Below are 18,036 nucleotides of genomic sequence, written 5' to 3'. Positions count from 1 at the left end.
CAAAACAATATATGAAGAACTTTCGGAGATTTAAGATTCTGAACTAAGAAAATTTACATTTTTATTTATATATATTATATATAAATCTATTATATTTATTAAATTCATTATTATTTATATATATTTATATAGATACCTCGTTGAGAGCGAAGTCGTTGGAGACTGAAACATCGTTAACTACAGTCAATTCCAGGTAATCTGAGCATTTTGGAATCGTTCTCTGACAGAGATTCGTGTCAACAATTGGATAAAAGTAAACTGAAATGTGGCTGCATGTGACTGTGGCAACTAACGCGGTTGTAAGTCAACCGTACCATTCACGCCTTTTCAACTGCGTCACACGCCGCGTCGCAAGACTCTGGATTGGCGCGCGGTCTTCTGGCCGTACATGAAGTCTCTATGGCGTGGGAGTGAAGCTGAATCGCCTCAGGAAGTTTTAAGAATATGTACCGGCAGTTTGATACTTCAAAACCAATCCGAATTTGAACACACACTCAAACACACACTCTCACACGCAATCACACACGACACGCACGCACTCACTCACACGGCATTAATCGCGACGGTAGTCGCAGGCGGGTGTTGAAAGCAGAAGGGGAGAGGAGGAAGAATGGCACAACACATAAGAGCAGCAGGCGCTCCCTTGCATTACGTAGTGAAAAAGAGGTAAATTCGGTCTTATAATAGCAAATCACAGGAGGTGGGTCATAGACACCCAAACAGTGAGTTTGTGTCATTTCTCTACGCCCGCCACACGGTCATATGGTAAGGTTTGGCAACTTCCTATCATTCTCATTGGCGAAAACCCATCCGCTTGTTGAAGCTCGCGGCTGCTAGCGAACTTCAAGGCGATAATAACAGTTCAGTTTAGTTTAGAACTTCGTCAACAGATGGCATTGCCTTTAATTTGTAACGCGTTGTCGTTTGGTGCGTCCGTCACGTCTTGCCTAGTGGTTACCTGTCTTCTCAAAAAATGAAGCTGAAGATTGGCGTCCCGATCTTGCTGATGCGTAGCCTTGATGCACCGAGATTGTTCAATAAATGGAACTTTAAAATCAAAATTTCTCGTTTATTCAAGTGTGTGTTCTACAGAATTGAAACTAGGAGGTGATGTTCTTTTGTTATGATGTGCTTAGACCGTGCAACGCCGGGGACTTCAGCCAGTGTTATAAATAAATAAATAAATCTAGTCAGCTCCTTAGATGCTGTGCTCTCTCTCTCTCTCTCTCTCTCTCTCTCTATTTCTGATACTCGGCTACGGCTGCTGGCCCATGAGTGGACTGAAGATGCGTGTTAACACATCGTCCCTCGTTGGCCTCTCTTGGCAAACACTTCCCAAGCCTCTTCAACATTCCTTTAGGAATCTCTTACGTAATACACAAACGAAGGTGCTAAAAATCTGAGGTTTTAATAACCTTTTCACTAACACACCTAACTAATCACAAAATATTTACACACACAACTCACGTTCTCAAGTGCTTTCCAAGGCTAGTAAACGTCTTTGAACTTCCAAGTAAGAGCAAAAAATATATATACATTATTGTACAGTATTTAAGCTGGAAAAATGAGTGTCTAGTTAATGTTTAACTAAACAAATTCGTACAACCATAACAAAACTTGTCGGTTGTAAAATGATTTCATTGAAATGATTTGGGGGTGAAAGGACTACATGTCATAAAAGTGTATTGAAAATAAAAGCAATCTTCCCCCCCCCCCCTCCCACCAATTTATTTCAATGAAATTAGTTTGCGGTGGTTGTGGAACTTCGTTTAATTAAACATTAACCGGGTTCTTTGTGTTTCATCTTAAATACTTTATTTTTTTTTTTAGATATATTGATTATATATAGATTTTTAGATATTGTGACTAAAAAATTATGTAAGGATAAATAATATCATGCTAACATCATACTGATATTTATAGAAAAGGAGGTATATAGAGCTGAGAAAATCGGTATGAAATCTTCTGAAGCCCTCGCCCGAAAAAATAGAAATCAAGATTTTCAATTTTCTTAATTAAAAATAAATTTTTTACAATAATCTTCCGAAAATTAAAAAAGATAAATTTTAAAGCCAACAAGATAGAGTTCAACTTTTATATAATTGCCAACTGAGTACATAATAATTTTACATGTTATCGTGACCTTATATCCGTTATCCCTTAAATATTCGACTTAATTCATAGTCATTTGTAGAGGCATGGTTTAAGACTAGCATATATGAAATTACTAAAACAACTAGACGTAAGTCGGTTGCGTAGCGTTGTGGATAGCGCATACAACTGGCGATCGATAGGTACTAAGTTCGTATCCCGAGTGATGCGAAGTTTAGTTAATTATTATTATTTTGTATTTGAGTCACATTGAATTATTTTATTACATATTTATAAGTTAATATTTCATAAAGAATCGTCATAATACCACTACCTGTGTGTGTTTTCTTTTTTACGTGAAAACTTCTTTAACCTTATTTATTTATTTTGAATGAATATTAAGTTTTCATTTTTGTCGGCAGTCCCCCATGACTGTCTAAATTTTTTACTTCTATTTATTTTACTTCTATTTATTTTACTTCTATTTATTTTACTTCTATTTATTTTACTTCTATTTATTTTACTTCTATTTATTTTACTTCTATTTATTTTACTTCTATTTATTTTACTTCTATTTATTTTACTTCTATTTATTTTACTTCTATTTATTTTACTTCTATTTATTTTACTTCTATTTATTTTACTTCTATTTATTTTACTTCTATTTATTTTACTTCTATTTATTTTACTTCTATTTATTTTACTTCTATTTTTACTTCTATTTTTTACTTCTATTTTTACTTCTTTTTTACATATATTTTTACTTCTATTTTTTACTTCTATTTTTACTTCTATTTTTTATTTCTATTTTTTATTTCTATTTTTTATTTAAATTTTGTATTTCTATTTATTTTAATTTCTATTTTTTATTTATATTTCTATTTTTTATTTATATTTCTATTTTTTAATTTTAATTTTTTTAATTTTAATTTTTTTATTTCTATTTTTTTATTTATATATTAATTTCTCTTTTTTATTTATAATCTATTTCTATTTTTTAAATTTTTTATTTCAATTTTTTATTTCTGTTTTTATTTATGTAAATTCTGCCAGTGCTATATATATAATGAAATGTTGAAGTGCAATAATGCAATGTCACGAGCCGCACAGACGGGAGGACGGCGGACAACCAGGCAGCAGTTGGCCGAGGCGAGGCCATCAGCGGGCCGTGGGCCGGCGCATCCGTCGGCCCACGGCGTGTCGCAACGAGGCGCGCTCCCCGGCTTCTCCCAGTAACACACGGTCATCCCCCAATCCAACATTAATACAATCACAAAAATTGACATGTTTCATTGCAATTTAACACACAAAGCACGTAACGTACATTACAGATACACAAAAAAAAAAGGCACAGAATACAGGCTGATTTCAGCTTATTATAACTAACCCCTTAGATTTAAATTTAAAAAAAAATTATTTGGAAAAAAACTACAAGTGTAGACAACTGAACCTTTGATAATCTTAATATTAACAAGTTTACTGTTTAAATATAAATATAATTTTCAGAAAACCCACCAATATGCAGACATTTGGGGGGGGGGGGGGGGTTATTGGGGAGAAAACCCGCATGTGTTGGGATTAAAAAAACTCTTTTTTTTTGTTTGTTTTTTTACCACCCCGACGTAGAGTTCTCGCGGTCAGCGGGCAGACGACTCCTACAACCAACATTTAACGCTGTCGGAATAATTCCGCTAGTTTCATTCCGACAGACAGCTAAATGTCTATTCTTGAAACTGCTATAGCGGTTATCGGAATCAACATTGTCGGTTTGACGAAAAGTCTCTACGGAAGTGTGGCAACGTCACTGGTAGAAGGCCAATCACAAAGAGTAACTTACCATTCCTCATGAAAGAGTGTCAATTTTTTCATTATCTTCATCTCTTTTCTCTAGTTGATGGACGTGGACGTTTTAAGTAATAATTAAACGTTAGTTGTGAAATTACGCCCGAGAAACGGAAAATTCTATGACTTAAATAAAACAAAGAGTTTTAGGCAGGAAAAAAAATATTACTGTGTAATGCATCTGTCAAATTTATTTCTTATGGAAAGAAGTACTACAAACACACAAATATTTACGAAATATTTTACAGATTCGTGTGGTTTTTTTTGTTTATAGTTTCTGCTTGGTTGGCTCTAACTCGAATAATTTTTTTCTATACTTTGAGGTGAAAATAAATTTTATGCTGTATTTCTTGGTTCAGCAAATAATTTACGAATGTGAACATTAAGATTTTTATAGTCACTGCAAATCTTTACAAAGTTATAACTTCTATGGACAATTTTTTGGATATTATTTCGGGGGCGAAATTCTATAATTGTTTGGAAACAATCTATGTATTTATCAAAAAATCTTTTAACAATTACATTTCCTGCCATTATTTAGTTAATAATACTTGTGTAGGTTTTTATTGGTGTAAACGATATTTTCTGCATGGTAGGAATGATGACTAGGTTTGCCTCGTCAGGGGTGTATGTGTGTTGGTGAGGTGGGATGATAAGCGCGACGCTCGCTGGGAATTCTAGCGCGGTATAGCCTCTAAGCGCAAGGCTCTGAACTGATACGCAGTCTTCTCGTCGTCACAGGATAACTGTGAAATTTGAACGGCGGCCGTAACATTATATGGCCGAGAAATGAAGATAAAGGTGTAAAGCAAATCCCTTAAGTGCTTTCAAGAATCTGTACTAGTTGTTTTACTCTTAAAAAATACTCTGAAAACATGCATTTTAGCCATTTTAACTCTTCTAACAATACAGTTTAAAAATTTAATCCGAAATCAAAAGTACTTATCGGCCCTCAGCGAACTCTTAAATGCTTTTCGTAAGCAGACCCGATTCGGATATCTTGAGTAGTTTTGAAATCGCGTTGTTTTTCCTGAAGCTCTGCGCGCAGTATTTGTCCGGGTAGGCGTTTGACTGCTGTGATGCGCGCCAAACGTCTCGCCAGCCGGGCTCCACAGTTCGATGGGGAAAGTGCTGCTCGGAAAGACCGGCGGAGCTGAAAAGCGCCGACTTAGAACGGCCCTGTTACACGTCACACTGGTGCGTGGTGCGTGCATTCACGTATCGCCCGCCAAGGCCCGTTCTACAGTCACACGGAAAACAGAAAAGAACCAGGACCCGCAAGATATTTTCCTGGATAATAAATTATATGTATTTTTAAAGTGACGATTATATATTTTTAAAAATATTCCAGTATACAAACTATATTAATTAGATTACCTAGATGCGTACTAATTTACAATGCACGGAATTAATTTGATTTGGCGCTGTATATTTACTGCGCTCTGGTGACTACTTTAGAAATCAGTAGTTTCGGACTTCGTACGTTGCAATTGTAGACAGGACAGTTCCCCGTGCGATAATGTGACGTCAATCACATTCGGATAAGGACACGGACCGCCCAAAGAGTTCGGACTGTTGTGGATGGGCCTTAAGGGCCCCGCCCACCCGGACACATACTGCGGGCAGAGCTTCGGGAAAAACAACGCGATTTCAAAACTACTCAAGATATCCGAGTGGGGTCTCCTTACGAAAAGCATTTAAAAGTTCGATGAGGGCCGAAAAGTACTTTTGATTTCGGATTAAGTTTTTTGAATTTAATTTTTAGAAGAGTTAAAATGGCTAAAATGCATGTTTTCAGAGTATTTTTTTAAGAGTAAAACAACCAGTACAGATTCTTGAAAGCACTCGAGGGACTTGCATTACACCCTTTTTCTTCATTTCTGACCATATAATGATACGGTCACCGCTCAGATTTCACAGTTATCCTGTGACGACGAGACGAATGCGCGCCAGTTCAGGGACTTGCGCTTAGATGCTATACCGCGCTGGAAGCACCAGCGAGCGTCGCGCTTATCATCCCGCCTCACTGACACACATAATGCACCCCTGACGAGGCGGGCGCAGCGGTAAGACAGTTAAGGTGGGTTTACGATTGAAAATTAAGAATTAAGACTTAAGACTTAGTCGTGTACTTACCATATGACTATGTAAACTAGTGGAATGGTTTATGATTGTCGTGTGTGAATTTTGACGGGTCGTGTGCGAGCCATATGATGACTTAAGACTTAACAGAAATGGTTATATTTTATATTTGTCGTTAAGACTTAAGGGAAGCGACCAATCACAACAAACCGGAACCTTTCAACCGTAAGATTATGTCTAATTATTGGACCGAGCGAGGCAGTATTTTGGGTTATAATTCGTATATTTGTCATTTGTAATCATCATCCATTTCGAAAAATAGATATCCCATTTGTCAATAACCTATTTCAAACCAGCTTCTCCGTTTCGAACAATGGCCGACCATGTGTTTTGTGCTGTGATTGGTTAGAATTAGCGACTTCTATGTCAATCATAAACTGGAAAATGTAGTTTTGACTTAATCGTGTGATCGATGTTAAGTTATAATTCTTAAGGAAATCAATCGTAAATCCAGCTTTAGACAGTTGAGCTCGCGCGCGGGTGTGTTTCCCTGGGAAACCCGCCAGGCTCGCCACAGACCAGGTGTCGTGGAGCGAGTGGCGCAGTAGCCGGGCACCCTCGTTCCCCCGACATCCCAGAAGGCACGTGTGCTGGGATGTTCCGCACACGGCTCATGACCGCTCCTTTCCGCCAGCCTCCTGGCACGTGCTGTCAACGTCATCCGTCTCAACCGCGCTGTCGAGCAGTCTGACAGCTCAGTTTTGTGCCGTACTTTCCGTCCACGGGAAAAGATGGAGAGCAAACCGGCAGAGGTCTCCTGATCGAGTACCTTTGAACAACTCTGTTTGTTTGCTCAAGTGCAATTTCCCACGTCGAAGGGTATTTCTGGCCCGGCAGCTGCGTCACACCGCCCGTTAAGGCCCCTACATACACGATCAGTCCAGCTCCCGGACTGCTCAGTCCGAACTGACAGTTTGGGCTGAATTCAGGCCCTCAGCACACACGAGCAGTCCAGGTGCTCAGTTCGAAACAAGCAGTCGGAACTGACAGTTTGGAGTGAACTGTTGGATGTATCGTTTCATCGCAGAATATGGAGGAAACTTTCATTGATGCTATTGCATTAACACATTTAGTTAGGAAATGGAAAAAAAAAAAAAAAAAAAAAAAAAAAAAAAAAAAAAAAAATAGCAAAGCGACCAAATAGTATAAGCAAAGATGTTTGCAACGACACTCAGCTGATGGACTGATTGTGTGGACAGGCGATTTGGACTGGCAAGACGCTGTTCCCAAACAAGGCAGTTCGGACTGAGGGTTTTCGATCCCATAGTCCGAGTTGATAGAAGTTCATTCAGATAAGTCCACCGTACTCTCTCTCTCTCTCTCACACACACACACACACACACGACAGTTTCTTCTGTTCCAACTGATAAGTCCTAATTGACAGTTCGGACTAATTGTGTGTGGGAGGGGGGCGGGCTTTAAGTTTCCTGCCTGTCGTTTCATCGCCTGAGGATTCATGCCGTGTTGTACTAGATGTGACGTAACCTACTTAACTGGCAACATTTATCAATTTTTATATTTTAACTAGCGTACCCGATAGGCGTTGTCTTGTTCAAACGTTGTAAATCCACAAATTATATATAATTTAAATAAACTATAAATTAAAAATATATAACTTTAATTTATATATAGCTACTTTAAACTATAATTATTACAAGTAATCTATATTTTAATTTTATAAATGTTATAATTTATTTTACAAACTTATATTTTTTTTATTTTTAAAGAGACGTTCAATATGTCATAAGTTGCATAGAATAAAATGAGAACTGACAATATAAAATTGTAGGTTAAGTTGATTGTTATTGAATGTGCGTGTATAACATTAAAAGTCATGAAAAATCGTGTAAAATACTCACTTCAAAACTGCACCTTACAAATTTTGCACAATGTATATTTTTTAATTACACTTTAAAGCGTTGAATCAAATGAGAACTGACAATTTAAATTTGTAGGTTAAGCTGAATGGTATTGAATGCACGTGTATACATTATTAAAATTCACGAAACATTATGTAAAATACTCACTTCAATATTGCCCCTCACAAATTTGAACAATGTATTGTTTTAATTACACTTTCAAATGTTATTTCAATAAATAATAATAAAATAATATAATATTCTCAATAAGAGCACAATTATATTTTAATGAAACAACACTAAGCTACGACGCACGTAATTTAAATGCGAAAATGCAACAAAATATAAAAAATCCTAGATTCCGATCGCAGCATCAACTATCGGGTCTGACTGATACCTATGTCGAAAATTAAAAATAATATAGGTATAGTCTAAAACGCGATCGCAGCGCTGCCTACCGGATCCAATTGTGAACCTAAACCATCCAAAGATTAACAACAGATAAATAAATACAGAACAAACAAACAAACAGACACTATATATATATATATATATATATATTATAGTCAGCCTAAACCATTCAAAGATCAACAACAAAACATAAATAAATAAATTTAAAAAAATTTTCTATATCAAATTGTAAATCTCAACCATTCTCGAACCAACTTAATCACACACACACACACACACACACACACTTTCATCAAAATCGCTCCAGTCATTTAGGAGGAGTTCAGTTACATACACACGTACAGAAGAAATATATCTAATGATTATAATTGTTTCTACACCAATATCTGTCATTCCTTTATTGTGAGGAAATAATTACTCTTCTATACTTGAAGTACCACAATTATGTGGCAATACTTGATGAAATAAAATAATAAAGAAGGTTAAATAATTTTTTATAATCACCCAGGGAGGAATAACTTTAAAAAAAAAAATTCCAGAATTTTTTTCAACACGAGTTGCTCTTCTCTAGAAAATACACGTTATAGCATTATAGCTTTCACTTTCAACATTGAATTGAGAAGGTTCAGAGAGAAGATTAGCAACCTTCATGGAAACATATACAAGTAAATATTCATCAGCCAATTGTGCTCTCATCATTACCTAGATTAACATTCAAAACTTAACAAATTAAATTAAAGTTATGTGGTTGTGAATTTGGAGTATTTTCAGTGAATTATCCATTATGTATGGTTCAGAATCTAAAGATTCTTTCATAGTTGGATAGAGTAAATTTACAATACCTCTGGAAGTTGCAAGACTCTATTACATTGAATTAGTGTAAGTGATGTTGAATAGTACAATGACACTATTATTTATCTTTATCCTAAAATTGATGTTCACGTGTGATATATCGGGTTCAAAATATGTTTCTGTAAAGCAAAGTTACAATATACTTTTTTTGGCCACAATATTGAGTATAATCACAGCTCTCATCAATGGTCATTGAAAATAATTATTAAAAAATTAACTAATTATGCAATTTAGAAGAGATTTCCTGTTAGTGTAGTGGGCCAGGCCCAAGTTTTGGTGGGGCATCAGTGGGCCACCATCTGGCCGATTAGCACCAGAAGGGGCTTCACTCTCCGCATCAATAGGTGATAATTGAGCTTAAGGCAAGCGCCGTAGCACTAACTGGCCTCACAGCCGATGTGTGATATCCTCAAACAGATAATCAGGGCACTTGGGCTAGTTGGCATGATGCCAACTGGTCATGATCCTACACCAAGGAGGGCAGTTTCCCACCCACCACTGGACCAAAACTGAAGGTCGTGTCCCAATTCCTTGAGAACGCACTCTCTCGCCCACTCTTCACTGCAAAGTCTGGGCTGTCCCGCTGTCACGATACAAAAACAAAAATGTGAAAGGATAAGTAATGGCAATTTACACTTTCCGCATTCTCTCACGCATCTTGGATTTCAAAATGTAATCAAACTTTTTGTTTGTAACAATGTCTAGGTTGGTGATTAAAAGTACGTTACATTTCATGCTAGCATAAAAAAAAAAGTCACAATAGTAAAAGGAAATATGTAACTCACAGCCTGAAATGGCTTTTGCTTATAAAATTAAAATTTCTGGAGCTTTGCTTTAAATGAATGAGAACGATTGGGCAAAAATATAAGTGTTTGAACACTGGTCAAACAGAATTAAACTACAGCAAATAGACTGTAGTTACAAATAAAGTTTGCCGAGGATACAGCCACAAGTGGTGTCTTAGTTTGTTTGAGAATGAGCCTATGTATATGTGAGGGAGCGTGCAAGGTGAGAGTTATCACCCTCTTGAATTGAAACACTGCCTGAACTATGCCTTAAAACTCTTGCAGGCTCTATAATTTTAGTCTTCATGCTAGTTATACTGCAATAAATCAATCATGTAAGAACCCACATTATTCAGTTCAACATTAACAAAATTTCCAAAACAAGTCCCTCATTCATAATCAAATTAAGTAAAAAATTTACAATCTGTACAAAAATGCACAGAACATGTTTCTCAGCAGTATACTGCCATTAATCGAAGCTATTTTGAAGTTCACTTAACAGAAAAACTAGTTCGTAGCTACATCAACCGGAACAATACTTTACCAGTGAGCCTGCTAGCTGGTGAATGATGCCCAAGTATCCCGTTGACAACAGTTGTCAATGCTCCCTCAGCTTGCACAGGCCGTTATGTCTCATCGGTACCTCACTAGGGTGTGGTATACACTGGTGCGTAAAACGTGAGAAATGTACGGTATCAATTGTCGCCTGAGCGACAATTGACCATCAACCAGGGTTTCGTATGTTACTTAACTTCATTCTTTCCAGGGACATTCACCATAAATACACCCCCAAAATATTACTATTAATTTATTGTAATTATCATTGTTTTCCATGAGTGCGCTACAACACAAAATCTGGCATCACCCAAACCTTAAGTTCTCTCCCCGATTTTCGCACGCAGCGATCCCTAATGGCAGCGGCCATGAGGGAGCTCAGGTCGGTAGCATCTCACCCAGCACACGGGCTGGTCGCGTCACGCTCCCGCCTGCAGACACCTGTCTCTGTAGCCGTGTGATCCAGCATCCCGCATAGCACGTCGCCTAGTGCATAGTTTGTGCTACTTGTTGTATGTTCATAAGACGGACCGAGACGAGCCCCGGCTCCGTAACGGGACATGCCAGGTCCAGGGGTCATCATGGGTACAAAGAGTCGTGTGTAATAAGTACCTCTTACCAGAATACCCGGTGAAGTCAGTTACGAGCGTAGTGTACCTGGTCAAGTAAAACCCTGCTGCATCTCAGCCACGTGGCCACGACACGACCCTGAGGAGTTTCATGTGAACTAGCACACACACACATTACTCTATAGTTGGCGTGCAGGCACACAGACATCGCAATTCGGCAGAGGGGCATCACCGTCAATTCAGTCTCTATCCTCCTAAACTTCACTCAAACCAGAACATGCCCTTTATATCATCCCACAAAATATCCTCCCTCACTGCTTTAAGAAGCCTGCCAAACATATTGCAATCTGTAATCGCGGTGTGAGAAGCATGTGAGACAGGAGGGGAAATAGGGAAAGGGATTATGCCAAAGATGGTTTAAGACACTTTTTGGGTGCAGCATTTTTCTCAGAGTGCTATTATGCCAAAGATGGTTTAAGACACTTTTTGGGTGCAGAATTTTTCTCAGAGTGCTATAACTGTTCAAAATATGTTGACCATACAATACGTATCCAGCAATACATAGAGATACATGCACCAGCATTATTATGATGATGTATGGTTTTTAGAACAGTTGAATTTTAAACAGACCATGCTGAGTCTGCACTATATGGCTCAGCCGGTGTCTATTACCAGTAACGCGTTTCCATCGAACTATCAAGTCCAGCTCGCAATGGCTCACAATGTATAAACATTGAAAGAAGGGTTTTCATTACAAAATTACATTTACTAATTATCTCTTGGAATAGCATCTTAACTATTAGTCTAAATTATTTTAGCTCTGCAACTGATAAAGGTAAACAAGAAAAAATAATTAAATTATTTCTTTACAAAACTTACAGAACAAATATTATTCACGTTTGTTTTAATACATATACGGATAGGGCTAGTAATAGATTATTAAAATTAATTATATACCCATTACTATGATACCAGCCTATAATGGCATAGTAAATAGTACCATGCAGAAATAAAGCTAGGACTTACCGAAGTTTTTCCAGGTAGCTGGCGACTGACTTTGACGTAACTCGCTCTACAATAGCAGACAACGCTATCTGCAAGTTAGAGTGTTCACTGGTTTTGACTGTAACTTTGTTATTCTTGTCTATGCTCACGAAAACCACATAGCTGAACACAAAGCCGGCCACAATGCCAATCACTAACGAAAAAATCAATCCAGACCAGAACTCCCGGGCATGGTAACTCTTCGGCCTGAAAAAAAAGAAAAGGAACACAAATGTTGTTTAAAGCCTACAAAGTAAAATCAATGCCTTGCTATAGTCCAAATATTGAAAGAGGTGGCACAATGATTAATCATTGGAAATGTTTGAACCTTAGTCCCAGTTTAAGTTATTTTTCACAAAGACCCGAAACCACTAGGTACTCCAGGAAAATGCTGGGATGGTTCAATTTTGCTATAGGTCACAGCCAATTCTCTCCCCAATTTCCCTAAAACGGGTTAGTTGTCCCTATCAAATTTGAAGTAGACGAGACGCAATGTCCAAATCAAAAACAGCACAACCTCATTAAGTATATCATTTCAGTTGGGAATGGAGCATATCCAAACTAATTAAAATCCGGGTTAAAATGAGAATTTCCAAAAAAATCAATATTTTTCACAGGCATTTTTCGTACCAATGAACCAAACTCATCTTAAACATATTTACAGCTTGCATACAAATTATCACACACATCAAACATGTGTGAACAATGATGTGTACGTTTTGGGAAGAAGCTCGTACGCCTATCTTGTTAGACACATGACCCACCGATGCGATCGGGTGCACCTTGTCTCACGCAGCACTCGCTTGTACTGGTTCATGCAATGAATCACTTACTGAAGCCTCTTGCTGCCAAGTCGCAGCAGTAGCTCACCACATAGACCAATAGATCTTGGACATACACCATTGCAGTTTTTCACCGTTTGTCATGGAAAAATTTTTATGAATGCAAAATAAATAAAAATGAAAACATAAATTCACAGAGAATAACCCTAAATCAGCTCATGTCAATCAGATAAACATAACGATGAACTTAAACAGGTATTCAGAACACGACGACCACAGCACAGACGAACACATTCAAATTTAAATATCACACAGCACAAGAATTCCATGGAAGGAATTTAGTCGTGAAAAAAATTTATGTTGTCCGTCTGTCTTTACTGTTATTGCTGAAACTGTCTCGTCATCAATGGCCCAAATGGCATTATTCGTGTTTTAGCTCTCTGATTATCAAGCAACCATTTTTATTTTTTATTTATTTTCTTGTTTATTTGCTCATCTAAGTCAGTAAGTGTTAACCGGAGATCAGATTAAGGGGAACTTAAAGAAGGTCAACTGTAAGGAGAAAATAAAAGTCACAAGTAATGCACTAGGCCTATATCAGAAGTAAAACATCACAGTCAGATAAAATTTTGAGCAGATTCAATAACTGTAGTAGAGTAGCCTAAAGAATAAGATTTTATTTGAGAGAATAACCAAGATATTACAGTAGGAACTAATTACTAAAGTATGTTACACATTCAGAGAGATAAAATTACAAATACGTACAAAAACCTACACAAGAAAACACCAAAACTAAAAAAACTAAATAAGAAAAAATCTTAATTTATTTCAATTGCTGTCATACAATTATGTGTTTGACTTTGCTTTGTTAGACTTACTGTTACTATTTTTAGTTTTCTTCATTTATTATAAACACATTAAATACATAATAATGTAGCTGACCTAACCTAACCAGGCAGCAAAGGGAGGCTTCCAGGAGGATTATACACATTGGAATTATGGGTAAAAGGAAATAATATGAAGATAAACATGGAAAATACAAGGGTGGTTAGGTTTTTTAAGAAAAAACAATACATAAGAGGGTCTACCACTGGATGGGAGAGGAAATTGGAGAAGCCAAAAGTTACAGACATATCTAGGCACAGTTCTCGTGGAGGTAGCAAGTGGAGAAAGTGGTGAAGAGCAGGCAGGCCTTGCATATCCTGTGAAGGATACAGATGGGAGAAAGTAGTATGCTAAAGGAGAAGGCTAAAGGCCTATTTACACTGGACATTCATACCATGCAATATCTGACACTTTCACATTTAGTGTAATCATGCCCAACATTAAATGTTGCCTACATATGTATCACAATATATATTGCACTACTTTTTTTTAAAGTGTAATTGTTGACTAAACTGATACCTAGTATCTGAGAGAAAACGTGTACGATAAGTGTCGAGACCTTTTTACTCTTTAAGTGTAAATGCTTCTTGATATTGAGAGTCTGACATTTACTCCTGTATTCTGATACGCGAAAGTTGGATGCTCAATCACAGCACACAATGGGGGCAACTAAGGCATTACTCTCTCCATCTATTTGATTTAAACTTCAAAATCCACCATATATGGACCCCGATAACATAAGTGGCGAATATACTTTCTACGTGTGTTGGCTCGAGCAGCTCGGCAGTCTAAGCCCAAGGTGGTTAAATGTGCGAATCATAACATACCTGTCCACTATTCTCGCCAAAACACTCTCTAGAGGATCATCATCGGATAACTGATCAGAGTCTCTCGCCTCTCCATCAGCACGGTTACAACTGTTGTGCAGAGCCATTAAAGGAACCGCTGACATTCTGTCTTCCATGTGGCACTATTGCTTATGTTCCTTTCACAAAAACCACTTTAAAAAAACTTATTCCTACCATTTTTCAAAAACTCTCATGCTTGGCACGTAGTGAATCTTGTCAATAAACTGTACCACAATCCTTACTAGAATCCGAACACGCCACTAAACACGAAAAATTACTGATCATAAATTTATAGGAAATACAACCACAACACTTCTCACAAAAGAAACCGTTTGTGTAATAACAATAACCTAACATCAAGGTTCCCACATGTTAACTGACACAATGAAGTAAATAAAATACTAAACTGACATTAACTGGTAGCCTTTGGTTAATTTTTGTATGCGTAAAGCAACATACTTTAATAATTTATAAAAACATAAAATTATTTAAGTATTATTAATCCTTTCATAATTTTAACATTGCTAAATATGAAAGAAAAATAATGCACTATTCTTCATACATCACATTGTACATTCCTGAGCAAGACTAACAATTAAAAGAACTGTGGCTAATTGAGATTAATCTACGCAGCATAAAATGGAAAGCGGCCATTGAGACAGAGTCAAACCTTAAAAAAATGTCATGACTGTATATACCCGCTGCAGTGAATGAGAATGCTAATTGCCAATACAAATGTGAAAAAGTGTCATAGTAAAAACAGCTGAAACATTATTAAATACCATACCATTGACAATTTTATTCTTCAAATAAATTTTACTGGAATGATTTAAGTAAAGTTTTTTTTAATTGCCAGAGGGGGGGGGGGGGGGGGGGGGGTGGTGGTAGGAAATTACTGTTTTAAAATTATAATAAAATATACACCTGGGATTGGGCTTTTGCAGGGTGGCAAGGAGTCATTTCTCTACTATAATCCTCAAGTTTTTCCATAGGTCATACACACATCACACTTCAAATACCATCCCCTTAAGCCCTTTTCAATTCCACCCTATGAATCTGTGCTTACTCTCACCAAAATTTTTATCCTCCTCCTTCCCTTCAGTAATTCTCACCCTAATTTCTTGATAAAAATTTATTCCCTTCTTCTACACTTACTCATTGACAATCTACTGTGTGTTCTATGTAACTTCTCCAGCTCTCTTACCTCAATTACCAGATACAGGCTCCAAATATCTGCCACATACTGTCGCCACTCCCGCTGCCTGTTTATGTTTTAATTAAATATTAGTGTTGGAAAAGATCTCAGGGGTTTTAACGAGGGTTCGGCCGCGTGGCTGCAGGCAGGAGCGCATCGGGAATCGGAATTTACCTGGGCTGTTCAGGCCACCCAGGACGCCTTGTAAATGACTGGTAAACGAGTTACAGGACACTGCGCTTTATTCAGTATTGATACACTTTTTGGTCCCGGTACTGGCCGCATCCGTTGTCGGACCGCTGTGACACTCGTATCTCTGGACGCAACGGTATGCGCGACCAAGATAGATTGCAAAGTAATATCGACAAGCTGAAACGGGGGACACTCGTCCCTATTAAAGATTTGTCATGAAGTCACGGAACTGGTGTTGCAACAACTTATACAGACACGTTAACACGTAGAGAAAATCCTATTTTCAGGATGGTTTGCAGTCTAGCCTGCGACGAAATATTAATGTCTTTAAAATTACGTAGAAACGCCAGCGGGAGACGTACACGCTACAGTTTCTTGGAATTGAAAGTTATTCAATTAAAACACACGTTACAAATTACACAGTTAGAATGGTGAAAGTTAGTCAGTAGTATTCTCAGCACTCGTTACAAAGAACCCTAGATGCTGATAATTAATTGGCTATGAAGCCGAAACTGCGTACCACTATTACGCTGTCCTTAAACTGAACATGGAATTACGTATAAAAGTAAAGATCCCCGTTGGGATGAATTTAATAAGTTAAGAGTCGCACGTAATATCGTGCGACTGGGTTGGGGTCGGCGCCGAGCTGATTAAAGGATTTACACAAACTTACTCTATTGCTGATATGTTGCAGAAGCGCTAGCGTTGATGGCCCGACGTTCGCGGAGCGACCGACCCCTGTGAGCTCCCGACGGTAACTGAGCGCGAGACCGCCCTGCGGCCTCGCGCCTAAACACGTGGAACGCGGGAAAACCGACCCGGCCAGTTTTGGACTTGAAGACAAGTTACACAATAAATGCTTATAAGACAATTAGACATAATTTCCCTTACATGAATTTTCTTTTAAATTGTTATTAATTTAGTTGTTTTAATTAGACAGAATAATTATATAATTAATTAGGCGCATTGCCACACCCGGCCGGGCGCTGACGTCGCTTTGCTGTTCGTTGCGGCGCACTTTCTCACACTCCGTGGTTATCACGCTCGGGCGTGTTCGACGCACTTAGGAGCAAGTGTTGTTGTGGCATAACGACCTTTGCGGACCAGAGGGAGCACCGGCGGTTGGCGTCAATACTAAATCATCAACCTTACCAACACCTTTGCCAATACCTTCTTTCCTGTTCCTTCTGCCATCACCAGTGGTTTTGGGTTCGATAACGGGGTGAACCTATTGTGTATTGTTGGGTGGATATAAATGTTTGGAATTAACTTTTTGATGTTATCGGGGGAGGGGAGTAAGCACTAGGCTCACTCTGTGCATCTAACCAAGTTCGTTGTTGTGGAACATCAGCCCCATCATGGTCCATTAAGTCCGTTGGCTCGAAAGTCTAATATTATAAGAAGCTAGCTGTTAAAAATGAGACACTCATCCTTATTCAGTATAGTGTACTGGTTCCTGTCTTATCTGGTATGGGCTACTCAAAATAATACGAAATTGTTTGCAAGAAACATTTATCTTTATTCATACAAAAATTGCACAATGATAACACTTATTATTGTTGTACCTCCTGGACTATAAGCTCTGTTTCAACCCTGGAATCAGCCAATCTAAGAGGCAGATCATGCCCACCCTATCATTATTTATATATTTTTCTCATTTGTTAATAGCATTGCTAGGCCTTTATCCATATATTAATAATTATTGTTTTTGAGGATAATGTACAATGTTTAAGTAGGTATTAAGTAATCACGATGATGGAGTTCATTTTTATTTCATTGGGATTTGCCACACTTCCAGCAATGGCACAAAGGATTGTGGCGACAAAACGCATGGCATCATGATCCATGGCGTAGAAATATCTTCCAGGGCATATGAGTTGACAACAGACTCTGTTCATGGCATAACCAATGTGGGTGTTAAAGCTTGGAAAATCCCGGCGGATGTGATGCTGCACTGTCCAGTGGCGCCATCAACATTGACATA

At 37.8% G+C, this 18,036-nt stretch overlaps 1 protein-coding gene across 2 annotated transcripts in view; it reads right to left on the bottom strand.

Annotated features, from left to right (window-relative positions):
- The window catches only part of LOC134535859 (N-acetylated-alpha-linked acidic dipeptidase 2-like), a 57,934-nt gene extending 42,852 nt beyond the window's left edge, over nucleotides 1-15,082 (bottom strand). The window contains exons 1-2 of one of the 2 annotated variants that reach the window (XM_063375194.1): nucleotides 14,645-15,082; nucleotides 12,133-12,357 (exon numbers count right to left, since the gene is read on the bottom strand). In XM_063375194.1, the coding sequence (XP_063231264.1) occupies nucleotides 12,133-12,357; nucleotides 14,645-14,781 (362 nt within the window). In that variant the 5' untranslated portion in view covers nucleotides 14,782-15,082. The remainder of the gene's footprint in view (nucleotides 1-12,132; nucleotides 12,358-14,644) is intronic. The other variant, XM_063375196.1, reaches the window with a different exon arrangement.
- Nucleotides 15,083-18,036: the final 2,954 nt, after the last annotated feature.

This window comes from Bacillus rossius, chromosome 10 (genome assembly GCF_032445375.1).
Source record: "Bacillus rossius redtenbacheri isolate Brsri chromosome 10, Brsri_v3, whole genome shotgun sequence".
Lineage (NCBI taxonomy): Eukaryota > Metazoa > Arthropoda > Insecta > Phasmatodea > Bacillidae > Bacillus > Bacillus rossius.
This window is presented reverse-complemented; position numbering and strand designations above follow the sequence as displayed.